Source organism: Zootermopsis nevadensis, unplaced genomic scaffold (genome assembly GCF_977971745.1).
Source record: "Zootermopsis nevadensis isolate Lab colony 2312 unplaced genomic scaffold, Znev_1.0 Znev_ptg000017l, whole genome shotgun sequence".
In the NCBI taxonomy this organism is placed as follows: domain Eukaryota; kingdom Metazoa; phylum Arthropoda; class Insecta; order Blattodea; family Termopsidae; genus Zootermopsis; species Zootermopsis nevadensis.
The window spans coordinates 2,548,675-2,575,720 of NW_028259149.1; the positions used below are offsets into that span (position 1 = coordinate 2,548,675).

At 38.1% G+C, this 27,046-nt stretch overlaps 3 protein-coding genes across 4 annotated transcripts; 1 reads left to right on the forward strand and 2 right to left on the reverse strand.

The window, feature by feature from the left end:
• The first annotated feature begins 40 nt into the window (after positions 1-40).
• Positions 41-6,221, forward strand: LOC110835425 (uncharacterized). The gene is made up of 6 exons (XM_087350080.1): positions 41-50; positions 528-582; positions 1,056-1,202; positions 2,055-2,198; positions 3,056-3,129; positions 4,315-6,221. The coding sequence occupies exons 3-6, from the start codon at positions 1,071-1,073 to the stop codon at positions 4,787-4,789; spliced, it is 825 nt and encodes a 274-aa protein (XP_087206206.1). The 5' UTR covers positions 41-50; positions 528-582; positions 1,056-1,070; the 3' UTR covers positions 4,790-6,221.
• A 516-nt stretch (positions 6,222-6,737) lies between these two features.
• On the reverse strand, positions 6,738-11,946 carry LOC110835422 (cytochrome P450 6k1). Its single transcript, XM_087350069.1, has 4 exons — positions 10,658-11,946; positions 10,308-10,529; positions 9,972-10,223; positions 6,738-9,425 (listed from the first exon to the last, which is right to left on the reverse strand). Exons 1-4 carry the CDS (start codon positions 11,793-11,795, stop codon positions 9,256-9,258), a joined length of 1,782 nt encoding a protein of 593 aa, XP_087206195.1. The 5' UTR covers positions 11,796-11,946; the 3' UTR covers positions 6,738-9,255.
• Positions 11,947-12,052: 106 nt separating this feature from the next.
• Positions 12,053-26,370, reverse strand: LOC110835420 (sodium channel protein Nach-like). 2 transcript variants are annotated; one of them, XM_087350070.1, is made up of 9 exons: positions 26,296-26,370; positions 19,613-19,813; positions 17,711-17,870; positions 16,794-16,924; positions 16,562-16,652; positions 15,542-15,827; positions 14,811-14,973; positions 14,155-14,261; positions 12,053-14,005 (listed from the first exon to the last, which is right to left on the reverse strand). In XM_087350070.1, the coding sequence occupies exons 2-9, from the start codon at positions 19,792-19,794 to the stop codon at positions 13,836-13,838; spliced, it is 1,290 nt and encodes a 429-aa protein (XP_087206196.1). In that variant the 5' UTR covers positions 19,795-19,813; positions 26,296-26,370; the 3' UTR covers positions 12,053-13,835. The 2 variants fall into 2 exon arrangements, with proteins under 2 accessions (XP_087206196.1, XP_021931301.2); XM_022075609.2 differs by lacking the exon at positions 26,296-26,370 and adding an exon at positions 20,206-20,689.
• Between the last annotated feature and the right edge of the window lie 676 nt (positions 26,371-27,046).

A 27,046-nucleotide genomic window follows, 5' to 3' on the forward strand; every position in this document is an offset into this window, starting at 1 on the left:
GTTAAGGACGTGTCCGTTATGTTACTGCATCACTGATTCGTTTACTTGATGTAAGTGGTTGCATATAAATATGGAATAAAGACCAAGAAGTTATAATAGTAACTAGGCTATGTCTGATGTTGGCTGCGCTGGATGTAATAAGATGGTCGATAGTGTAGGTTGTAGAATAAGTCGTCTCAAGATTAAACTGTTTCTATCGATAATTACTGTTATGTAAAGGAGTAGACTCAGTATGGTTAGAGTGATCAATTCAAGGATTCGGATGGCGAAGCAACAAGTGCATAATACATAAATTTGGCGAGGAAACCTCTCGAAAAAGTCATTTTGAAGAAGAAGGTAGGTCTTCAATTCGCTGATGTGTAATGGCTTTGGTATTAGGGATATCATTCAGAGGTTAGATTGTTTTACATGTTATTTTGCAGATTGTTTGTATTTATTAAGTGAAATATGTTTTAATTACAGTGTAAAAAATTAACTTTGAAATTATAACTAATTGTCGGTGCTGGTCTTTTGGTTTTTTGACGCAGTGTGGACGCGGGTAGATATCAACGTTTCGGAGGAACGCATCGCTTCCGTCTTCAGGTGTCGTGACGGTGTCATAACCAGAAAGACCAATATCAGCTTCTCGTCATCAGGACATATGATCTCATTTTAACTTGTTGTTTCTTATTGATGTAGCAGCATTTTACAGAGTACTTCATATTAATAGGTTAACAATTTTTCAGTTGGAAGAAATTATAGTAGCTAAAATCAGCTGTTTTCGGTTGTTAAGGCAATACTTCTGCGTGTTCCAGTTATGCATTGATGATAACTGATTATGTAACCCTTTCACAAGAACTGGGAGAGTTAGGACAACTGTTTTTGTTAGGTTATGTGGTACATAGCCAAAATTACAAGTTTTGCCAAGCATATCTTTCAGCTGAGTGAGGTGGTTCAGGCCATATTTACAGTAGGTAAATGGTAGAACTTCACAACACTGAGTTCCTCATGATACGTGCATTTCATACAGCTGCCAAGCTGTATAACTGAAGGCCATAATTTATTTAATTATACAGCATAACACGGACAGAATGAAAGTGGAACCTATCATGGAACATGAGGCAAACCCAGCACCATTACTTGATGAAATTCAGGTGATTGATGATGATGAAGCAGGCGATCCTGTATCAATAACATCGTCCATAATGAAGGCTGAACTTTGGGTGAGCTGTGTATTTGTGACTCAGTTTTTGTAGCTATTCTCTTTTCTTGCAAATTGTTGGTGTGTGCCATCTTAGGTGAAAGGATTTTATATATAATCTGTTCACCTCTTTCACAGACAGGTATTTCTTGCAGTGTTGATATGCTACATAACAGTTATTGCAGTAAATTAAAAACTCTTAAAATGTTAATGGAATTTTAAGTCTGTCCAATATTGTTTGAACAGTTTGCCTTTACAGTTATCACTTATAAGTACCAGGTTACCTTCCATTTTATCCTGTGTTAGCCTTTACTGGCCATGAGTGAGTCAAATGCAGTATCACATCCTTAAACCATTAACCTTGAAGTTCAACCAGTAGCCCCATAACACAGTGGTTTAAATCCTGTTCTGATATAATAAAGTTTAAATGCTTGCGACTGAAAAATACAGGTTTCAGTAGAGAAAAGTAAAAGAACCATTGAACAATTCAAGATGAAATAAACAAAATACTGTCTGCATGTATATGAGTTACAGGTAGGATTTGAGGTTTTCACGGTGATGAGTACAATGATGGCTGTGTTCTGGGTTGTAGAGCTGTGTAGTCTGGTAGAAGTTTACGAGAGCTCCTTGCTGCCTGCGTCGTCATCTCCCTAATGCCTACATCAGCAAAGACCTCTAAAACACTGATTAACTTCTACCAGACTACACAGCGCTACAACCCAGAAGACAGCCATCTACACATGATTCAGATTTTAAGGAAGAATATGGTGGCCTGTGTTTGGTTTCTGTGATACAGGTTCATAGTTTCTGTTTTAGAAATTTAATCTTATAAAAATAGGGAAGTATAAAATTTGTCATAACTCATATTTTATAGCACAACTTAGAAGCGGTGAAAGTGGAACAGGGCACTGATTGTGGTATCTACCCAGCGCCTTCATTTGAAGATCAGTTGATTGAGATTAAAGAAATAGGTGGTCCTATACCAATAGCATTCCCTGCAATAAAGACTGAAATTCAAGTAAGTAAAGTATTTTTGTGTTGATTTTTCTTATTGTTCCTTTTTACATTATAATTATTCATAGGACTTAAATTATGCATTAAAAAGTCTTACAGAAATCTTTGCATTTAAATATTCTGTAATTTGATTCTAAATGTTTAATATTGAAGGCAGCCGTGTCGACTCATGCCGTCTGTAAGTTCTGCTGGAAAAGATATTAGAACATGTAAATAGCAAAGATACGAGGCACACAATTGTAGCGTGGTGCAATACCAGTAAAGTTTGTGCTAGAAGGCGGAAGGGTCAAGGACATTGAAAGAGATGAGAGAAGTTAAATTTAAGTTCTCACATAAGTGAGGATGAGTGTTGTTCTTCTGGGTTGTGGCACCGTAGGTGGATACGAGAATTTCGGAGAAAAAATACCCAAAAGACCACCAATGACAGGTGCTTTATATTAAGACATAACGTGCATTGTGTGCATAGGAGTTACTGAGTGAGGAATTCCCAGGTTACTGTGGTTAAAGTGTTTATCTGGTTACTTTAGCTGACCACTCACCCCATATAGTGTCGAGGTTAGGAACTCGCAGGAGCTATACCGCCTCCCCCCATCAAGTGCCAACACTGGCATGTAATGGGATGACTTTACTTTACTTTTAATGCAGGTTTGCATTATGTTCATGCCAAATGGCTGTTTGCTCATAATTTTCCCCCATTCTGAGGAAGGTGACGGCATTATTAAACCAGCATGTTTCTTTCTTGCGATATGTGAGAAATCAGCAGAGTCTGAATTTCGTTGTGACTTTTAGCATATCCTTGCTGTGCATATTTTAGAGTGCTATTTTGTGATGTATAACATACTAATTAGCTGTCATGTACAGCAGGAAGAGTTGTGGGATTTTACTGCCGTGAAAGACGAAGCAAAAGAGGAGAAATATGAAGAGTGTGTGTACAGGTAAGGGCACTTTGTGACCTCTGTTACTTTTCTGCCTTTTTCTTCTAGTGCTCAGTTCCGTATAATTTTTTTTCTCTGTCCTCTGCTTCTCTCTAGTTCTTCTTGACCTTGCAGTAGCAAATACAGTTCATTTTTTATATAACCTGTCCAACCAAAATGATGTCATAGTAAACTTAAAAAGTGTCAGAATGTATTGTGCTACCGTTTGTACGCGTTTTGACGATACTTAGATTTTTTATGTGTGAGGATGTATATATTGCTAATACATCAGTAAACATTTTATCTTCGCGTGTTTAAATAAACTCTAGTAGTTCTTGAAAGAACTGAGGATACTTCCTTCAAATGCATCGGTCTTTACAGTGAGGCTAACACAAACTTTAAATTAATAATTATGCAGCTTAGGTTTCAATTTCAGTTTTGTTAGTACACTTTCAGAAAGTATGAAATTTTCCGGATACAGGAGGCAGCTGTCTTCTGGGTCGTTGCTCCGTGCAATCTGGTAGAAGTTTCTACCGGACTATGTTGTGCTACAACTCGTAAGACAGCCATCTTCAGACCCACCACCATGAAAACTTCAAATCCTACTTGCCAGATACAACTTTTATGTTTTGCGTCGTTGTTTGTGATTTTAAAAATTTGTAAAATCTTTCTTACTAAACATGGATGCCAACATTGCACTGATCTTTCCTTGACAGTTTATGATTTGATACATAGCATATTCACCTTTAGTGGTATGGTATGAGATAGCATGATCCATTACGGCACTTTCATGATGTATTAGGTACATAAATTAAGTAAGATTTGAGGTTTTCACAGCGGTGAGTATGAAGCTTTCTGTCTTCTGGGTTGTTGCGCTGTGTAGTCTGGTCGATGTTTACCAACGTTTCAGAGGTCATACTGACTCCATCATCAGGGCGGTGAGTATGAAGCTTTCTGTCTTCTGGGTTGTTGCGCTGTGTAGTCTGTAGTCATCGCCCCGATGACAGAGGTAGTATGACCTCTGAAACGTTGGTTAACATGGACCAGACTACACAGTGCAACAACCCAGAAGACAGAAAGCTTCATACATAAATTAACTTTGCTTTATTAAAACTGAATTATTTTAGGTTTTATATGTTGGCAACACACATTTAGAGTTTTCAGTACGATTTTATTTTTCAAGGACCGTAATGCTGTCTTTTACAGTTTGGATGAGTTTGGCGACCCACAAGAAGAATTTATTAATAGTGTCAAGCCTGAATTGAACACAGATGGTCAAAAGGTGTCCGTTGACAGTTTTGATAGTTGTAGTACCAGCTCACACGCCATTTCTGCTGGACAGGGACCACACAAATGGAAGATGAGAAGTCGTCATGCTCGCCCAGGAGAAAATCCATCAAAAAGTGACACGCACAACAGATTTTTGTCTGTGAAAGCAAGTTCTGCAGTGGAATGTAGTGATCACAGAGAAAATAAGCCATATAATTGTGAATTTTGTATGAAATCTTTTTCTAGTAAGCATAGACTTGTACGACACTGTAGTATTCACACAGAGAGGAAAGTGTTCAAATGTAATATTTGCAGTCAACGTTTCTTTGAAAAAGAGACGCTTGCAATTCATGTTCTTGTCCATTCAGGAACATTATCTTACTCACATTGGAGGAAGGCGATTGAAATGTGATTCATGCGGTATCACGTTATTCCAATATTGGGTCCAGTGGCGAAGACGGTCACCCAGTGTAAAAGATATTTTGTTTGTCTTGGCTGTTATCGGCTGCGTGTCGCAGCATGCACTCGGTCCACCTGGCTGTGCATTGTGTTGGCATACCATTACACCACAGAATTAAGTCTTGACGGCGCATATGATACGCGTCTTTAAATCCCCTATTCCTGTACGATAATGGTTTAATTGAAGCTATCAAGTCATGAGGTTGTACTTTCACTACTGTGAAACTCCGGTAACTTTCATTATTACCTTACGCATTTGCCATTGGACCTCATCCTGAGCCAGTTGAATCCACTTTTCATGTTCACACACTGATTCTGTGCTTAATTTTTATGTTATCCCTCCATCTGTGCCTAAGTCTACCAGGTGGTCTCTAGTCTGTTGACCCAATTGCTCTTCTTATTTGTGACTCACATCGAACAATACCAAGTTCAGTCTGACATCAATATAATACAAACTAAATATATTAAACTTACTGCGGTGTCATACGTCAAAAAATTGACCTGAGAAGGTTTGAAGGTGGAAGATGTTTTATTCTGATGGTTAGAACTGCCTCAATTTGCCTCCGCATAGAGCGATATGAATCTGCTGTCGTTTCAAAAAAATTAATTTGCATGAGAATTGAGCAGTAGTACAGATATCGAACGTGTTCTGGATATGGGGTGTAGTAAACTTGGGATTTGCAAAATCCTGTTATTATGATGAATGACTTTTTTTTCCTTGTGTTTCCACTTTAAAAATTCTTGAACTTTAAAAATGTGTGCACGTGATTGTGCATATGTGTATGGAGGGAGTGACAGAGAAAAGTATGGAATTTTGTGTAGTTACGGATACTGTCAAAATTGTTGTAGTGAGTTCACTGACGCAGAGTAACAAATCCGGCTCTCTGGTCGTAGAACCCGATTTTCTGTTTGAAATTTATACACGTGTTGTAATAATCAATATTATTTATTTTTGAGGTTTTCAAATTCGGTTGTTGATTTACTCGGTAGATTTTCTAGAGGAAAGATTAAATCATGATTGCTTCACCTTGCTATGTGGGAACTTGAGATTCTCTGATTATGACTTATGGTACCTTGTTAAATAAATTGAAACATATTCAGAAAACCTCAAATTACATATTCAGAGGAGTTTATATATACACACACACTTATGATGAAAGTATGTGAGATTAATTTTTTAATGCTTATTACTTTGCTATATACATTTTGTTTATTGCACTACTAAGATCGTTGTAAGCTCTATAAACCTTATTTTAATTACCCCATTTTTCCAAAGTGCAATAATTTAACTTATCTTATTTAGAAAGTTATTATTTTATTTTACTAACTCCACTTTATAATTATAAATATATTGATCACAATAAATATTTTAGGCTTTATATTTACGATTTGTTTCTTTCTGTTTATTTTTAGCAATTGTGGAGACTTGTAAAGCTTTTGTTATTGATGCTACCTGCTCCTGCCTATGCATATTATTGATTTCAGCTGGACGTAATGTTACAATATTAACCTTTTAAAGGTTTAAAAGGTGTGTGGGTGTTGCATCAGAAATAGGTGTGGACATTTGCTGTCATGTGGGAGACAGGAAATTAATGCCTTGCCTGATGTTGATACTCGTGTGAAATTAGAAATTTATGATGATTGTTATGTGTGGTTTTTCTCAGTTTCTCCATGAAAATGCTGGGATAGCAACTAAAAATAGGTCACGATTGCTTCCTTCCACACACCTTGTAGTTCATGATTTTTCGGTCATCAAACCAGTTGATAAAACATAGTCAAATACGATCAATATCATCATCGTGTCTCGTCGATCGCGTTGAGGCCTTCGCATTTCTTTAAATAAAGTAACTTGGTTATATTTTTTATCTTCGCAGAAACTTGTGGACTGTCAGAAATAATAATTTAAGTCTTTAGACACTTTATTCACTTTTTATTATATTTTTATATTAAACTGCTTGGTACTTGCTACTTAAAATGGTGAACGAATAACATAATTGGGATAATACATCCTTCTTGCATCAAATCCCTCAGTTTCATGTTTAGAGACTCTAGCAAAACAGAGCATTGTCATCCATGTGATATGTGTTGAAGGCTGCATGTCATCAGGGATATCTTTAATCAGTGTATTGATAACAGAGGTCATGATAAAATGGAATACAAAGAGAGGCATACAGAGGCACCACTTTGACCTTTGGTCAGTGGACTATCAGGCGTGAGAAGTGTTGATCATTCTGTGCTTCAGTACAAATGTTGAAAAGGGGAGAAAATGACACATGTAGCTTCACATGGTAGCCAGATCTTAAAAATACAAATTCTCATTGGGAGAGATGTTTATCTAAATTATTCTCGGGCCTCCAGCTGATAGCCCAAGACAAATGTATTATATGTGGTTGCCCTGAAACCTTCAGATCATACTGATATTTCAGACATGAAGCAGTAAATACGTGAATAACCCTAATGCAACATTCACAAAACTACTTGCCTTCAGAATACTTGTATAACACCAATCCAAAACTGAAAAGTCCCAGTTGTTGAAAGGACAGCGTGGGATGAGCTTGAATTATTATTAAAAGACATATAAAATCGAAATGTTATTACTGTGACATTATGGGATGTTATCACGGCATTACTCCCTCAGATTGTGACCTTAAAATTTGGAGTTTATTTTTAAAAAAAACAGTCGCGGACATCCGAAAAGTAGTGTTTATTTTTGGAGGTCGGGCGTAACAGCCCCTCTGAGAGGTTGGATGCACCGTGTAACACTACTGACGTATATAAGGGACAAGATAGGTTTCCATAACTAGCTATTGTGAACACGATATAAAGAACTTTCGGGTAGAAGCACCATAAATTTCGTACTAGACTTGAGTTTTCCGTTATAACTATTTACTGTTATTCCAATGATTTCATTACATTATGTTATTAGAATAGCCATATTTGCTATCGATTAAGTACAGAACAGTCGATAAAGCCCATTACAAATGTCAAGGAAACTAACAAGGGATTACGTACTTCCGGTGTAGAAGGTAGTGCCAAAGAAACACGGTGGCAGATGGTGAAACTTGACTTGTCTTTCCGTTTCCTGTAACTTGCGGATTTGAAGTGATTTGGTGTACAAGTGTTTTCTAATTGAATGCTTTTGGTGAAATGTGTATGGTGCTAATTAAATATGGGGTTATGGTATGTGTTATTCCTAGTGAACTTACAACCTCATAACAAACTACAGTGAAACGCCTAATCTATATTACAAACTCGGACTGGTATATGTATTGACAAGAAGCTACATGCACCCCTGCCGACTTGTCTGTCATTGCTGTATATGATCAAGGTAAGCTTAGAATGGATGATTTTTATGTAACAGTAAAATCAAGGCATCGCTTCCATTATTTTCATTCAGTTGTGTTATAGCCATATATTGTAGCATCCTGTTGTTTTAGTACAGTTGTACCAATTAATGGTCCAACCATCTTGGAATGTGACATTAGTGAAGTGTCCATGTTATAGACACTGACGGACGTCGTGACACCGATGGTGAATATTGTTAGGTGATATGGAACTTACATTCTAGATATACAATGAACAATTTCCGCAAGTGAAATTGCAAAGTTAGTAGGTGTCTCTCGATAGCATTTTAATTCGACTGATCGATGATGTATATGTTAATTGCCATGCAGTAAAATAATATTTAACGTACACAATTTTAAAGTCGCTTTGTATTGAGACACTTTGCGGTGCTAATGATAACCACTTAATTTGTATCATGGTATTTTATAACATTTGGTTTATATGACTACATTCAGCTTCCTCATGAAGTATGAATCCGACCTGTTTACATTTTGTAAAGTGATTATTATTTTACGTACAGTCGTGAGTTGCTGAATAAGCGCTTTCCATTCGAGATTTTTAGATCGATGTTGTATTTAACGCCGTGATAAGATTCTCATGGTACAATTTATTTTTATATTGCATAAAACTTGAATGTCAGTAGAATGTGTAAATTTATTAGAAATATTTTTGATGTGGTGGATATTTAACTAAATATGAGGGAAAATAATTCGTAACTCTACGGCATGGTATCTCAAGTGCGATTGTCGTGTCGTGTAAATAATATTTAATAGTTCAGTCCGTACCTCAAAGAGAACACTACTCTGCAGCATTACAAAGACCAACTTGTCAATGATTTTTAAGGCAGTAATCGTTTACATTTCGAATCATAGGAAATCCATAAATAGGAATTTTAGAGTTGTTTATTGTTAAAATAGGTGGTTTGTATGTACCACTGGATTCTGAAGGGTTAATAAATCAAACGTTGTCCGTGTGTTTGTGGATCTGCCAGCCCTTACGTGTCAATGTTTGTATATGCCTAATAAATTTGTTTCAAGAGAGAGATTAAAGTTGAGTCATGTGTCCTTTCTGCAGTCAGTGTGCCCTGGGAGTGACCTTGAGCCACAAACCTCCAATCGTGTTCATGACAAACTTCTTCGGGTCCATGATCAATGGCACTTGAGATTTCTCGCAGATATCAAACTGGAAGCGAGATACGAGAATGGCAAGTCCCATCTTCACCTGCATTAAGCCGAATCTCAGCCCTGAAAAGGAAATAAAGGATTTGCATTTAATGGGAAGCGGAAGGCAATTTTGAGGTACTGCAAGTGCATGTTCCACGCAGGGATCTTCTTGAGAATCTCAGTGTTGCTGAGCTGATCAGGGAATTTTCTGCTTTCTGTGGACCTCGATTGTTCATTATCAAGTTCAAAAAAGCCAGCCGCCTGACCCCATCCGGAAATAGATTAATTCATTTAACAGCCTCACATATTTAAGATGCACTGTAATATTTTAATCCCTTCTGCTCCTAGTTCTTCCAAGTGATCTTTGCCCTTCAGAATTTTTGAATAAAATTTTTCGTGCAATTCTCAGCTTCTCTGTTCCACTGTTTATATAAAACCAATTAAAATCTCAAATATATTTTCCGTCAGATCTATTTTCAAAAGAGAATGTGTTATATCCGGGTCTGCTTTAATATCGTAGATAAGTAACCAACAAATTATTCACAGGAATTTGCTTGTGATTCAGTGTAGAATTTAAACCAGATTTGAGAATGAGAATTTCAGAAAAATGGGCCGAAGCCCACGTACCTATGCAGATGCGGGGCCCTTCTCCGAAGGGCAGGTACGTGTAGGCGGGCCTCTTCTCCTTGTTGTAATCTGTGAAACGCTCGGGGTCAAATCTGTCCGGGTCATAATAGTACAATGGATCGCGGTGGATCGCGTAGATCGGGATTATGACCGGAGTACCTTTGTCGATCAGCACGTTGGTTCCGGGAATGGTGTACGGCTTCGTACACACCCTTATCAGGTTCGGCAGGGACGGGTACATCCTCAGCGTCTCTGGCAACAGGAGAACGAGGTGTTTACCTGCCATTGCTTAGCGCCATAAAGAATCCTACCTAAACGTCGGGAATCAGAACTTACCGGCAACGACGTGGTCCAGGTATTCCATCTGTTCCAGCGCGTTGTACGTAAAATTACCATTGTGTTCCTTGAGCACGTGGTCTATTTCGTCACGTAGCCGCCTTTGCACGTCCTGGTTCAGTGACAGCTCATACAGGCAAAAGCTCATGCTGGTCGCGGCCGTCTCGAAGCCCCCCAGGAAGAACACACACACCTGGGCTGCGATCATGTGCTCGTCGAACACTAAACAGGCGGTTTTCTATCACATTTTATATTGACAGTTTCAGTTCCTTATGCTACTAGACTGTCCAATCAGTGCATTTTAAGATCGTCTTTGAATACAGACAGAATGAGTCAAAAGGGGTACTTACCAACGCTGTCCAGCCATTTCTTCCTGGGTGTTGCCTGGCCATTTTCTGTCGGCGTTTGACCATTCTGCATGACCGCAGCCCCGTTCTTTGTAAACTTCTTGTTGGTTACCTCATCGTGCTCTTCAAAAGAGAAGTTGTATGCGTTGTTCATTTTTTCAAGGTCATCCTCGGCGTTTTTGTCTTCCTCGTCGTCATTTTCGGTGATGTCTACCTTCTTCTTCAGCTGTATCAGCAGGTTGAGGAAATCTTTCCTCTCGATCTTGTTGTTTTCGCGGTAGTCAAGTGTTTCCTTCACCACGTCCACGAAGAAGTCGGTGATCTCATCTGAGAAGCTCTTGATGTTGAAGTACTTGAGCAAAGACGGAGCTGTGTAGCGGAACAGGCGATGCATGTTAGTCCAAGACCCCGGTGCAATTATTTTTTCACCCATTTCTCTGAACTTTGAGTGTGGGTTTTTCAGAGAATTACTCTTCACCCCAAAAGCGCAAGAACTTATGTTGTCGGTGGCGTACCTGGCTAACACGTCTCTCAAATCCACATCATCTCCCTTCTGGGCGAAACTGTCCAGGTATCGGCTAAGTTCTTCAGCGCATTCCTTCACCAGGTGAAACAGAATCCTCATCTTGCTTGAGTTGAACGCTGGATTCAATGTCAGACGCAGATTCTTCCACGGTTGTCCTTCAAGTATCACAAGATTGGCACTGATTGGATCGTTTTCAACGTCATGTGGCATTCCACGATCATGGAAATGCGAGAAATCTTTAATGAGAACATGTTTTATGAGATCAGGATCTCTGAACATGATCATGGGAATCCGTGTTTGGAATATCCCCCCAAACATTTGACCCTCCAACTTACGGTAGAGTTCTCTGAAACCTTCAGCTTGGGTCTTACGATGTAGTCCTATTTCAATAAGATTTCCAAAAAATGGCACTGGTTTCAAGTATGGCACGCCTTTATTTTTCCAGTAGTTGAAATTGGCCGTGAAATAATAGTATAACCATGCTAATATTGCTCCAAAAACTACAAGAATTTCCATAAAGAATGAGTCAAACAACAGACCCATATTTGACTTCGCTTGAAGATGAATGTTGTCAGACCTTGTGGTACGGGAGCACTCCGAATAGTTCTGCAGCATCGGAAAACGTCTCTGGTTTCAGGCGGTGATCGTGACCTTTGTAATGCGGCACACTGCTCTAGAGAATTCTCAGATTTAATTGGCTGGGCTGGAAGTAAAATCCGTTCTGGAGTTTTGCCATGTATCGTTATGAATCGGAGTTTTTGTACGACTGTGGATGGTACACGAAGGGGAGGAATGTTCATTTCTTTATGTTATAAATGGTCGCATTGTGTTCTTGTTTACATAAAACTTCGTAATTGAGTTATATAAATAAATAACGATGAGATGTGTGTTCAGTTTATTGGAATTTAAGAGTATAAGAGATAGAAGTCATAATTATGTTCTTTATCGTAATTTTCTTAGAACTATGCAGTGACCCATGTCACAGTGTTGTCACAGATAATTTTCAGCTTTCGTGTTCACTGAAGTACGAAAAACCAAAATTTTTCTCACCACATACCTGTTTAGAATACATATTATGGGTCCCATAATGCCTGTTTGCCCTTCTAATAACTTTTAACCCCGTTGGCAAATTTTACGAACTTCGAACAAGACGGCATACAGCCAACCGCATGGGATTTTCACTTTGAAGGTACGTAGCTCGAATCCCGACACATTACCGTTTATAGGACAGATAATTCAAATGCTCGTTTTACAGAAAGCATTAAGAAAAACTAATACACACCGAAATTGTGACGAAGACAAAAGTTGTTTGGTCTCTCGGATATATATCTACTATTTTTATTTGCTATAGGGCAAGGTTGGAGGGGGGTCAAGTGGGGGTAATTTTCGTCTCAGTTTATTGCTGTTATCTGTTGATAGTTGTTTTAATTTATACTTTGGGCAAGAATCCGAACTCTGGTATTATACTTTAATCCATACTTAAAGGGATGTAGTTTTTTATTTATTTTAATACCCAATGATCCCATTGGCTGGAAACTTTATATTAACCATTTTCTTGTTGAATATTTTGTTTTCTACGGTTTATATTTCCACAATCTCTCGTTCCCATTGGTTAAAATCCAATAACGCTTAGTATTAAGTCTAAAGGGACGACAGGAATATTTTACCATGCCATGATTCTTATTAAAGAATTGGTTTTGTTGCTTAGAATTATTTTCATCATTGCATTTGTACATACGTTATCATATTAAATATAAAAATAACATTTGTGGTTCCTAATCTCTGTCTGTGCGTAAGATAATAATCAGGGCCTAAGGACTTGTGTGACCTCTGAACGTTGACCCATTCTTCCTTGTTGAAACTTTTTAAAACTTTCGTAAATAAAGAGAAATGATGGTTGTATTGTTATGGTTCGTGCCTCTGTCGTATTAACGATTTAAATTCCTTCCGTTAGGTTAGCAGCGCAGTTCAAAGAGCACATTGTTTGACACGAAAAATGAACTTTTAAAATTTTAGAAACTCACTTAATTGTACTGACAACACTTCTAAATAACAAATAAAGTGCACGTACACTTAGATATTTCAAAAATGACGTAGTCCTAAGCAAGGATTGAGATAAGAATTTTACCTGACATCCTGGCCGGTTATTATGAATTCTTTTGCCGTAGTTCTAGTCCGTATTGTATGCAAGCATGACATAATGTGAAACAATTTGCAGAGTCTACTCAAACTGCTACATTATTATTTTGTTTAAATTTTATTATTGTTGATTTGTTATCTTAGGCCAGTAGATTTCGTCAGTGTGCCTATGGTGTGGGGTAAGTTAGTAAAAAATATCGTGTTATATTAAATTATTTTACTGACAAAGCAAGGGTAGTAAGAAGATGGCTGCCTCCTGAAGCGCCGTGTGGTCTGATAGTTCACCCTGAAGATGGAGGCAGCAATGACCTCTGAAACGTTGGTAAACTTCTACCAGACCTCAGCCAGAAGACAGGCATCTTCTTACTCACCGCCGTGAGAACCTCAAAGCCTTCTAAGAACAGTGAATTACTAAGTTCAGTGATAGAACTTAGGCGTAATAAAATAAAAAAGATTATTTAAAATGTCAATGATAATGCTGCGTGAATACGTGTTGGAAAATTACGTTGGATATTATTAATGCGCACTAAAGACGACGAGACGCTGGCGTCTTTGTTCCGGAGCTTTTAGAACCTGGCGTCGCCTCCACAGGTACCACACTAGTCTAATGGTGAAGAAATAGAAAGTCTCGACGATGCTCAGGATGCTGCATCCCATGAAGAAGCTCGCTGTACTCCCGAAGGACACTGTCAACACAGCGCGACATTGTGTAGTATCACGTGATAAAATCCACTGTGTCGGGGCTTTTGTGAACACGGCAATGAATCTTCCGTTCCCCTTAAGCGTGGGAGATTTCCTGATTGTCAGTTTCTGAAGAAGGTTTTGTCGTACTTACCCAGCAGATCATCGAAAGTAAACAGAACGTCCCTTCTGTATCTGATCCTGCCGAACTCACTGAGAGTAACGTCAAGTATCATCCCCTTCTGGCCGCCACTTTTCGTCCTTTCAAATAAATTATTCACATCAATACAACAAAATATGAAATAGGTAGCATCTTCAAAAATTTTGTTAATATTTAACAGAAATTAGGGTACATTTCTGTGAACGTTTTCTAACAGACAGCGACATCCCCGAGTGTGCCCTCCAGCGGAAGGGTCGTACCCCCTTCCGTCAAGTTCGCTTCGCGGTTGCGTTAGGGGTGTGCTGCAGGGGTTTGGGCAACTGTCCCAACACTTTGTTACCGGCACAGACGATACCAGATAATACAGGCGATACTTCAGTATCAAAACATCGATAAAGTCATACATATATCGATACATGCTTCGAGTCTTTGCTTCCAAACGCGAAATATGAACGTAGTCCGCTATTTTGCTTGCAAAATTGTACTTAAACATGATGCAGCTTTTCTTATACAACGTTTGTGACTCATCGCTGCGTTTAAAATCATAGATCGCTAACGCGAGCCCCTTGTTTTTTTTTAAAAACTTGCAAACTGGCAGCACACACCCGGTTGCGTTGTCTAAGAAACACACTTCAGAATTCGGTACGAACCAATTGTCAAACTTGTCTTCCAACATTTGAAACCCGAGGCTCTCACACACGGGGAGGCAGTCACATGGCATGCGTCTCTTGTTCGCGTCAATCAACTTCAGCAGTCCTCCGGTATTTTCGCCCAGACAGATGAGTCCTTTGATGTTGCATATCTTCTGCCGTCCTTTCGAATACAGAATGTAGGATCGTGTTAATCGCAACAGAATCTATTTTTAAATGTTAATTAATGTTAAAATGTGGTGAAATCTTATCGTAATTTTGCGCTGTGTATCTGAATAATCTGTGTCACAAAACTGTCAACTATTGTCGTCGCTCTGTGGGCGCCTTTGCTCATCCTGGAAGTTACTTAAGTAACGAAGCGTAAGGTAGCTTATTATACATATATGATCTATTTTAACAGGAATAGGATATCAAAATATATGCCATAGGTGACAACTCCAATCTCATACTAAGAAACTTCTCGCGATCTTCAACGCATGCGCGTTACTAACCTAACCTAATCTAACCAAACCTAACCTAACCTAACCTAACCAAACCTAATCTAACCAAACCTAACCTAATCTAACCAAACCTAATCTAACCAAACCTAACATAATCTAACCTAACCTAACATAATCTTTCGTCTTCAAATCCGATATCGGTTTGGGCGCGTTTTGGAAATTGCGCTGATACACTTCGGCTCTGCGTGAGGTGCACGGTTATACACGTTCTTGTGAATGCCCAGTGATTACCTGGTCTGTTTAGTTGTCGGTAAAATGGAGGGGAGCAACCGCATAGCTTGATTGCCAGTTTCCTTCTGCACTTCATTGTGCATAGTTTGTATGTGTAGTGTGGGATCCCGACGCTCTCTGGTTCATCAAAGTACCGACAGCGTCTCCGCTGTATCGGCAGGTCTCTGACCTCAGAGGAGGACACGGTTTGTATGTTTTTCACCATCAGATGATAGATGTAGCCAACTCGAGTTTCGTATTGCTTATTAGTAGCATCTGGCACCTCGTAAGCGGATGTAATTACTACCTGTAGATGTAAATAAATTGTTGCTTACGTATTAAAACATGAACAAATGTTGATGGTTTGGTTGGTGATCTTTTCTAAATCACTATTTACACTGTGTTGCAACTTTTGCAATGCTGATGATATTTTGTTAAAATTTAAAAAAAAAATTTGAAAGCGTTGGTTTATATACGTTGAATTTCTGTATTCTCCTCGGCAACACATTATCGTCTAATATGGCCTGTATACAGTCCACAGCAGCGCAGCAGAACTAATATAGCAGTGGTACCAAAACTTGAAGCAACGGGACCGGTAATGGCGCTGTGATCGACAAAAAATGTACTCTATCGATACTATATCGATAAATTATGAAGTGAATGTTAGGTTACATCGAATTCTGTGGATATTGCTACTTAGATTTTATCATCGATAGATTTCGTTGTTTTAGTTTAGCATCTGCACGTATTTTTTTATTAAAAATCGATATTTTGTGAGCTGTGGGAAGATGACACACTAATCCACACGTGGTATCAACCCTTCTCCCAGTTTTGCAAAAATGGAAGGCATCTCTGGGTTTTATTACAAAGTGATCGCCATTGTTGGGATGTTCGTATTAATTAGCGATTGTCAGGAACTGAAACGTATGGTAGGGTCCAGATGATTAAAAATGTATTCGACAGAAAGGATACCAATGTATTCGTACAGCGTTCCGGAACCAAGAAATTACGCTGGCAAACAAAAAAGAAAATAACACTTACTCTCGCTTGTCTCTCCAAACTAAACTTTGCCGAACACACGTTCAAAATGAAACTACACATTTTAGGTTTTTCCACGTCAGTCACGTTTGTTCTGTAACAAAAAAAAAATATATATATATATATATTTGGTGCAAAATTTGCGGTTTCAACAATGAGATACACGTTGTCATAATGAAATATAAAACGTGGTGACATTTTAATGTCATTTGATCTTCATCTTTGTTAAACTTACCTGAAAGAAATTCTCTTTTCCGCCTCTGACCCGTAATTTATACAGAAACCTAGTTCATTTGCCGTCATTGTTCTGTGGAGCGTATGTTTGCTGTTATCAGTACTGTATTGTATTGTATCGTTAAAATAAACCTGAAAAAAATAATGTAACTTTTTTTAGAAACAGCAACAATGCTTCTCAGGTTTATTCAAAGCGTGTGTTGGCAACGAGAAATTTCTCGTCGTTCTAGCGACAATCGGATACATTTTCGAGGCCAGATTTACTGATAGTTAGACTTACGAGTGTTTTCATACGAATGTTAAGAATTTTAAGATTGGTGTTGTTCATATTGCAAGCTTTGGTGTTGTCGGTGTTGGACCTGCGGGGTCTGGCACCAAGGAGTTAGTTATTGTTCATATTAATTAAAATATCTGTTTTGTCCTAAGTGTGTTGTTAATTCTACAACAATGTAATATATTTATTAAAATAAAATGTAATAGTACTATAATAAAATTGTTAAAGGAAAGTAGGATCATTCCAGAAAGACAAATTCTTGTATGAGATTTGATACAATCAACAGAAAGAGGTATTTATGAAGCATCGTATTGTGAAATGTTTTCATTGTTCTCTTAAGTTTTCCTCTCTTGGGCTCCAAATTTTCTCCTCAGCACTCTGTACTCAAACAACCACAATTTCTGTTATTCGCACAGAATAAGAATCCCAATTACAGAACCATTCAAAACTATGGTTAAAGTAATTGTTTTGGCATTATCAACACCTCGTTTATGACATTCTGCGTAGCGTGGAGGTAAGGCCGACTGACGTTTCAGCAGGTGATGCTTGTCACATCCTACTGTCTAAAATCCAAATGATAAAGCCTTTTGTTGGAGAGAATGTGAGTTTAATTTCTGTAGTGTCATGGAATGAATTTGATGTACCTGTTCGATTAGATCTTCCATGTCGATGTTTATCAGATTAACGTCTTCTGCGAATTCCTTGAAATTGTCGAGAGAACTGTATGACATATTTACGACTGTTTCGACAAACTTCATGTAATATTCATATTCTGTTTTGCTGTCATTTGACACTCCCCACGTTCTGAAATGAAAATGTATCAGTTTTAAGTTCTTAAAGGAAGGCCACTGTTTACGTAGAAATGATTATTTTTTGTAAATTGGTTATGGTGAACTGTAACGCAGAATAAAATGATTTAAAAGCAAAAATGTTAACTTCTGTTTCATTCATATCGTAATATGTATGAATATACTTTGTAGTATTGATTACAACACAAATTTTAGTAATAAAAAATAAAGAATGTGATAATACCAGAAAATTAGTCGTCAATAATGATGATAAAATCTTATATTGAACAATTTGTAATAAAACGTTAAGGCCTTCTAAATCTGTAACGTTCTCTCAACAATCCATTTCCAGCAAACAGCCGAATCAGTAACGAAGGAAACAAAATAATGTGTAAAATCGCGTCTTCATGAAAGTTGTGGAAAGTTTTTGCATTAGATTGCTGGTTTTGTTTCGTTAATAAGATAAACAGGCAAGAATCGGTTAATAAATGTCAAGGTCACAGGCCCAAAATCTGTCCTACTTCACGTCATCTGGTATTCGACATATAAACTATCCGCTACATTGTTAACAGCAAGCAGCCTTGTTCTGTTTTTACAACTTCTACTTTTCCAGGAAATGTTTCTAATACGAGGTGCGATCGAAAGGTTTCAAGACTGCGCGTATAAAAACCCGTACACTTATCTCAGGTATTAAATTCATCCATCACCCTCGAAGTAGTTCCCCTGGGAGTGAATACAACGATCCCAGCGCCGCTGCCAAGCCTGGAAGCATCCCTGGAAATCTTTCTTTGTCAGCCTGTCAAGCACCATCTGCGATTCTGCCTGAATCTCTTCTATCGTCTCAAATCTCCTTCCCTTTAGCTGAATTTTCATCTTTGGGAAGAGGAAGAAGTCACACGGCGAATAAGGAGGGTGCGGGATGACGGCCATGGTGTTTGAGGCCAAAAACTGCAGAACTTTGAGGGCGGTGTGCGCTGGCGCGTTGTCATGATGCGTCGCATGTGGAGTTCTTCCTTTAGAATCAGCTGACAGGTCCCATAGCCTATCCCAACAACGTCGCACAAGTCGTTGATGGTACGACGTCGATCTTCGTGAATGGCCTGCCGAATCTTCGTAACATTTTCGGGCGTTGTGCTCGAAGATGGTCGTCCAGAACGCTCGTCATCATCGACAGAGGTTCGGCCATTTTTAAAACGTGAATGCCGCACAAACGTTTGTGCGCGACCCATTGCGGACACCCCAAATGCTTGCTTTAGCATTTCATAGGTTTCCGTAGCCGTTTTGGCGAGTCTTTGGCAAAATTTGATGCACACGCCATTCCAAAATCGCAGGAGGGTCGGTGTAATGCACTACCAAAACGCCCGTAACTAAGAAACAAATGCTAATTCGATGATGCCGGCTGGCACACTGATTCACTATGAATGTAGGCCGCGCCACCTAGCGACAGAAGCTCGTACTACATCCGGTTCGCCCTCTATTGACACAGTCTTGAAACTTTCCGATCGCACCTCGTATTACAATAGATAAGTAAAAACCCACAATAATAATATTATTATCATTATCTTCGCCGTGAAAACATCAGATATTGAGTGAGATACCATTAATGTGACATTACCTCGAAGAATGTATTTCTAACGTCGTGGACAGATAATAAATTAAACTCTAGGGTTTTTCCCCCTTTCTCTTTCAGTACGTTCTTGTCTCTTGACATTATCACAGCCGTGTAATTTAAAACTATAATAAGACAACATTACTAACGTCATTATGTATTCTTGTGCTTTGCTCTCTTTAACTTTGTTAAGGTAACAAATAGTTACGGCCGGAAATTCAAATTCCCATTCTCTGAAATCCTTCTCCAGCGACACTACGGACGGGTTGGCGCTGTAACGCTGCCAGTTGCTTGTGATGACACTTACAGTGATTGTCAGTGCGAACAGCATTAGTGCCAACCACAGAATGCTGAAACAATGGAGTTATTATCAATCATGCACACACGTTTATAATACGAAGACTTGAATAAAGGAGAGCACTTGGAAGACCTGATTATAGATGGCAGGTTTAAAGTAAATGTACCTTCAGTAAGTGGCATGGAATTCTATGAATTTTATTTGTATCTGTCAGGGCAGGGTTCAATGACCACAGCGGATTTCTAGCACTATTGAAGATTTCATAATTTTCTTCAGTGATTCCAGGTGAATGTTTGGATGAAACTAGGATAGATCTTCCTATACGTTACCAATTTATCTCGTATAAAATCTTCCATATATCATTTGACAGTTATACAGAATTAAAGGTTTAAGAAAATGGTAAAATTCTGTCCATGAGCATACTTAACGTAACGTACTACTTACGTTTCCAGTGGGTGTCGCTTAGAATGCACTAAGTGTCTCAGACCTGGTATTGACGACCGATAAAAATAATCTTTTACGTATTCATGAAAGTTGAGTGGTTTCTTCCGACTCCTTACTACTCCTCTGTAGTACATTCTGACTTCAAACTCTACGATTTTTAGCGATTATAACCAAATTATGTTCCTGTCCCTTCGGCGTTTGTGTTGAAATTTATTACAATTCTTTTGCACAGTAAGGAATATGAAGGTAACTTATGAATGAGTGTTCTTTTCCGAGTTTTAAAACAAATGCGCACTCTGTTGGGTGTTTCAGGTAACAACATTTACAGTTCCCTGTTGCTTCACCAGGAACACTGCAGTTCAATAAAATCACTGCAGTAAACTAATGAGAAATCCTTGTTTCGATTGTAGATGTCTAACACGCGCACCGTAAATGCGTCCCTGCCATTTCACTTAAACTCGACACGATATTTATTTATGTGTTTTTCCGCGTTTGAATGTGCTAACAGCTCTTGTACAACGCCCAGACAATTTATTGATTTCAAGTAAACCTTTCAGTTTTTATAAATGTTAAGGACGTAAGAAGGTACTTTGCTTGATATATTAACGCCTGTGATCTGCAAAGCGTAAAGGTGATATTATCTGTTTGCTAAATATAACTTTAGACCTTGGCGACGTAAGAGTGGATGTGGAGCGCCACGTTGCTTAGGGCAGTGGTATTCAACCTTTCATGTTCGCGTACCCCAAGATATAATTTCTCTTCAACTTTGTACCCCCAAAGTTGTTGGTGTATAATTCAAGCTGTACATAGTATATGATCTACATCTAAAATAAATTAAATAAATTACATTACTGATTATTCAGTGTATATCATAAAATAATATATTTTTTTTTAAATTTCACGTAACCCCTAAGATGTCTTCGCGTACCCCCGGGGGTACGCGTACCTCAGGTTGAAACTACTGGCTTAAGGAATATTGTTTATGGTTGCGTGTATTTACTACTGTAGACTTTCCCGTCGTTTCTGACGGGAAATTTACTAGTAATTATACATATTTTTTATCGATGTTTGTGAGTTTTATAATTGAAGGTTAACATAATAACGATCTAAACATTGTATTTGTGTTTATTAGCATAACTGAATTCCTGGAAATTGTGATCAGATCAGAAGAAGACGAAGGCGACCAATACATTGAAGGAAAGCAGACAATATTTGCATATCTTACCCTTCGTTTGCAGTGTACTACTAGATCGATCGAGACAACGAGACTGACTACAGTTATCATAGTAGGTAATAGATGGCATAAGGATCGGATAACGAAAAGAATAGTTTGCTATCTTGAGGACAGATGGTAGGAAGGGCATATCAACAATGAGCATCGTTAATAAGAGTGTAGAAAGTCAAAATGATCAACACTGCTAATACGAAAGCCCACCATTTGACTGGAATGTGGACCATTTCCAGCCACTTCCACTTCTCAAAATCTGTCTCCGTAATATTTGTCTTGATGTTTGATTCCACCTTGCAAATAGAAGTTTTTCGAAATTCTTGTCTGCATTTCTCGTTTCCCTATCCTGGTAGATGCCAGCACTTCATCGCGTCCTACATTTAATTTGTGTTTCCTGCATTAGGATTGGAAAATCTGAGTGGTAAAGGTTTTCCTTGAATATCGTTAAATTGCACCATACCTAAAAAATTTCAAGTAACACTTATGACTTTGTCTAAAATATTTTTTGTGCATTAAAAGCTACGAAAGTTTTGGGAAGTTTATTACAGACATTAAAAATCTGTGCCCCGTTTTAAAAAAAACACGTGTAGAAATAAACTAGTAATTTGTGTTATTGTTCGGAATTATTACTAGCCTCTGTGTAGGCCTACGGAAGAATTAAATGGAAAATAAACCTAAAAAGTTGTGGCATTGAAAATAAATATTCCCTAGTGTAATTCAGCCTTAAACTTGGTGCAAGAAACTACGTATAAAACTGTATAGCGGGGAAAATTATAAAACGTCAAGGAAATTTAAATATTACTGAGCAAGATTATCTTTTGTTTTTAACATGAATATCGCCCAACAACGAGTTTCATAGTTTTGAACGTGGGATTCTGCGAGTAAGAAATAAGAGGGGAAACAGCTTTACCACGACTTTGTTGGATGTAAATATACATATCATGGTAGAATAGTAACTCGTCTTTCAGTGTGTCTGTCTGTCTGTCTGTCTGTCGGTGACTTCTCCAACCAGACATAGAAAGCACTCCTGCTAAACAATCATAGTTTTTAAAATGACCAGAATTTACGATTCTGTGTGTGTGTGTGTCTTGTTTTGTGTTAAAACCCACTGCTGCTATTGTTAACCGAGATCTCATGGTTCCATTGTCTTATTGTCAAAGCGACAATTGGTTTTCGTCTTTTGTGTTCATCCATCACATTAGTTTTAACGCCCTGAGTCAGAGGAGTTGAATTTTGTATTCGTTAAGACACACGGACAAAGTTGACGATAAGTAGAAAAAAAACATTTTGATAATACGTTTCATAAAATTGTGGTCCCCACTTTGTCACTACTTCGCTTACACGATAAATATTTTAAATAACTTCTCAGTTATCCGATCATTTGTCTTGTGAGTTGAATCGTTATTTTCTCTTGTAGGAGCTTTCACTTTTAATAGGATTTGATTATAAAAGAAAAGAAAAGAAAAGAGAATTTTAATGTCACTTTTTAAAACGTTCTTTTATGTTTTTAAATATTTCTTTAGATATGCAATATATACCCGTAAAAAGAGGTTATGGATTATACCACGCATAATTCACATGGCGCAAGTAACTAACTTCGGAAAGACATCATACTCCGTAATGTCCATCTGAAATCTGACGTGAGATCAAGAATTATAATGACCCAGAGTATAAAAATTATGAAGTTCAGCAATTCCCATACTTTTACATGGAAGTGAACCTTGGACTAACAATAAAAAGACATTTAGTAAATTGAACTATCGCAAATAAACGTTTTAGAATAGTTCAATGACGAAACAAGTTGCATAAGTTTAGGACTTGGTGTTTATACGCAAAAAATTTGAATTTAAAAGCTCGTTTAAATATTATTTAAATATTCATTTCCCACAGCGAAAACAAAACTATCCGTATCCATGGCAACGATGAAATGGATGCTCTTAGGGAAATAGAGGCTGTTGATTCTGTGATAAAAGCGCAGATTTATGGAATCTTAAAGCATTTGGTTAAATGCAAGAGTGGGTTAAAGAGAATGTAATGTTTTAGGGTCCTTCGGCCCTGATTTTGTGTTAGGGTTGAGTGGGTATGTGGTATTCCGGAATCAGAGTTAATTTCCAAGTGATAATAACGTACTCTGTTATTTTAATCGCAGTTGCTTTGTTTTTATATTTAAATTTGAAACATCGGTGTTCGTTTGTGGAAACAGAATAGCCTGTTGAATTGGGTATCACACAAGCATAAAAAAATAATTAACAAATTAGATGGTTGGTTGCTTAGTTATGAATAATATTGTGTTGAAACAGCTTCGTATTCGTTAAGTCCTGGGTTCTAAACGACAGACCCTTAACTTGACCGAAGTTTTTCTGTTGTCGTTGTAGGTAAATACCGAGAGCCTACGTCAATGTAGGTCGCCATTATTTCCTTCTACATACTTTCCAATCTATCATTCGCAAATGACCCAGCCGCTAGATTCTGCGACGCCAGTGCTACTAGAACACGTCGTTGATGAACGAGGAATCGATCGGTGTGACACAGATAGACAACGCATTTTGACCTGGGCGGTTCACAGAAGCGAGCTGGTGGTACTTTCTCCTGCCCCCATGCTGCGTCTCTGTGCAATACCAGGACTTGCAGCATCCTCATCGCTGCCGGCAGATCATCCTTTTGTTTGTTGACTCTCTCGTCGTATTTATATCACAAGAAATGTCGCGTCATTTCTATTCAATCATGCGCACAGCATGGGCCGTAGTTTGAGAGCAGCTTCAGACAAATCACATGTTATTACAACAGATACAATTCGACGTACGTTGGTAATGCTCAGTAATAAACATGACCACCAACAAACGCCGTTAAGGGTGTGCATTTTTTTTAAGTGTTCGGTTTGTTGAACAAGACCTTCTAACAAGATCTCACGGCGTCAATTTCACTCTGAATCTGTATGGAAATTTACCAGCAAGAAGCTGGCTAAGGCAAGTGTCTGTTGGTAACCTGGTCGATTGGTTGATCGTCAATTGCTATTAAGGGATTTTGGGCCTTGTGGGATAATATTTATGATTCGTGTTGTTATAATCGGCAAACAATGCTCAGAGAACATGAGAATCAAAAACAAATGCTAAATTGCCATTAACAGCATCTCTTTGGATCACTTCCCGACACCAACACCTGTAGCAGAGCTCTTAATTAATCAATTAAAATAATTTATATCTACGAGCACGCAAACAGCACTCACTGCCTTGCCCCGGGACAGACCGACATTCTTTTGTAGCGCCTGTAATCAGAATATGGGATCTTAAGAAGGGATTAAGACGGTAGGGAGACAAAGCGAGCCTTGTTACACTCTTATATCGCAATACCCAATTAGAAGCCGTCTGCGATGTGAGTAAATTAAAAGTAGGAAAGACACATGTGTGTTTCGAATATTCGAATCTTTCTGAGGGGAAAACGTTTTCTTCTGAAGATGATCTGTTTTGATCTAAGATAGTGGTTTGACCTTTTACGAAACGTAATGGCTAATTTTATAGGAAAAAGTGTGACGAAATTTTATGAATGGCTTATTTGTGTGTGTCTGAAAGGTGAAACCAATTCTTACACAAGAATCTTGCAATCTGAAGGAAGATGGAGCATCAGTGGGCTTCATATATCTCAAATAAGGAGATCATTGATTGGCATGGGAACGGTGACGTATTATCCGGGCACAGGACAGAGACATCTACAAAGCGATGAACTTAGCAGCATTTAATATTCACTGAATGCGTTTAACTCTTTGAAGCAGAGGTGTGGAAAATTAAGTGCTATGTGTGCCACTCTTGCAGTATCTAGAGATTATTCTACTGCATTTAAAACGCTTTACTGATCGTCAAATTAAGACCATGCGTTCTTATAATTAGGGCAGTGAACTGCCACCTTTTTTTATCACAGAGGGGCCGAAACCGACCCAGCATATAATAGTGCACCGTACCCTATCACGCAATGAAGCATATCCTGGTTAATTATTAAACCTTGGCGACTAATTAATTGAATGATACGTTAAATTAAGTAATTCGTTACTAAATCAATGTCGCCTTGGTCAGTAACGATAATTATTTTTTTGTAGGACAAGGTTGTATGTTTACCGACTCTCAACTAAATAAATAAATATTTGTCAGGTAATAGTGTGATGCTTTTCGATTTTCCTTAGTCTTGGCCATGGCATCAAAGGATATTACGACGGTGATAATATTAAAGTGGACTCAGGGAAATAGGATGGGGTACTGGATTCATCTGTCTCAGGACAGAGAAATGTGGCGGGCTCTTGTGGACATGGTAATGGATCTTTGGGGAATTTATTGACTATCTGAGCGACTATCAGTTTCTGAATACGGGATCTGCTCTGTGGAGACTTAGTAAGACCAATAGGACTTTGCGTGTTACTTGACGAGAAAAATTATAGGAATAGAAAGAAAGATTAGGTGAAAGTACAGGAATAGGTGGAGGGGATGAATGGAGGGGAAGAAGAAGGGAGGAAAAGATAGGATGATTAGTGGTGACATACACCCATATATGTGCAAATACAAATTGGCATACATTTCTGAGTTGTTAGAAGAATAATTTGATTGCAACTTAAGAACACATCACATGACGTTTATAAACGCGAAAACTTAATGAGTCCTACCCAACCCATTCTGAAGTTTAATTTTCTGGCTTCAATTGTCTTAAGCCATCTCTTGTGATAAAATATTATCGATTTGATGGAACAATTACACACGGCACGTGACTAATATTTCCACTCGCTTTTGTTTTTGACCAAGTTAATTCCCGAGATGAAACTAAAAGAACTTTGTGTTCTAATAAGTTTGTTGGAGCGAGCAAACAAATTACTTTCTTACCTTCAACGCGTCGTTGAAAGGTGCCTTCACCGCATCTCCAGTTGGAACAAAGCTTCTTCGTGTTGCTATAGTTTGTCCGACGTTTAGAGACGACTGCAGCGTTGCAACGCATTGCATGATGACGCAGGCCGCCAGAGTACAGTACAGACCATAAGTTAGAGCACAGTCAGTACACAGTCACGTTTAAAACAGTCTTATCCAATCTCATCGCCGATCTGAGGATGGTAAATCTGATTTCACATGAAGAAACGAACATGCGTGAGGTTCTCATTTTACGCATCGCACGCACATCATCCTTGCAACACGAACTAAATCTGGTTTGTCAATGGTCGTAGTTCGAACGCTTTTACCCATAAATTAGTCTATATTTTTTATCGGAAATTTTAATTGTAATAAAGTTGAATACGTTCAGAAGATGGCGCTGTCCTTTTCCATGGCGAAAAAAATAACACCTTCCCCTTCCGGGAATCGAACACTGATCGTCCAACATGTAGTCTAATCACTATACTAATTAATCTACTCGGCTAATGTCATAATTAGTTATCTGATTCGTTGATTACTTACTATTGTATTAATGTAGCCCCTGAGGATGGCAAAAGCCGAAACATACAGTGTTAAATATGTAATTAATATTTTTGTATAATTGTGTATAAAATACATTGCATGTGATGCATGCATTAACAATATTTTTTTCTGGTACTTATACAATGGTATAGACCTAACAGGACTTAAAAATATTTAGTTACTTAGC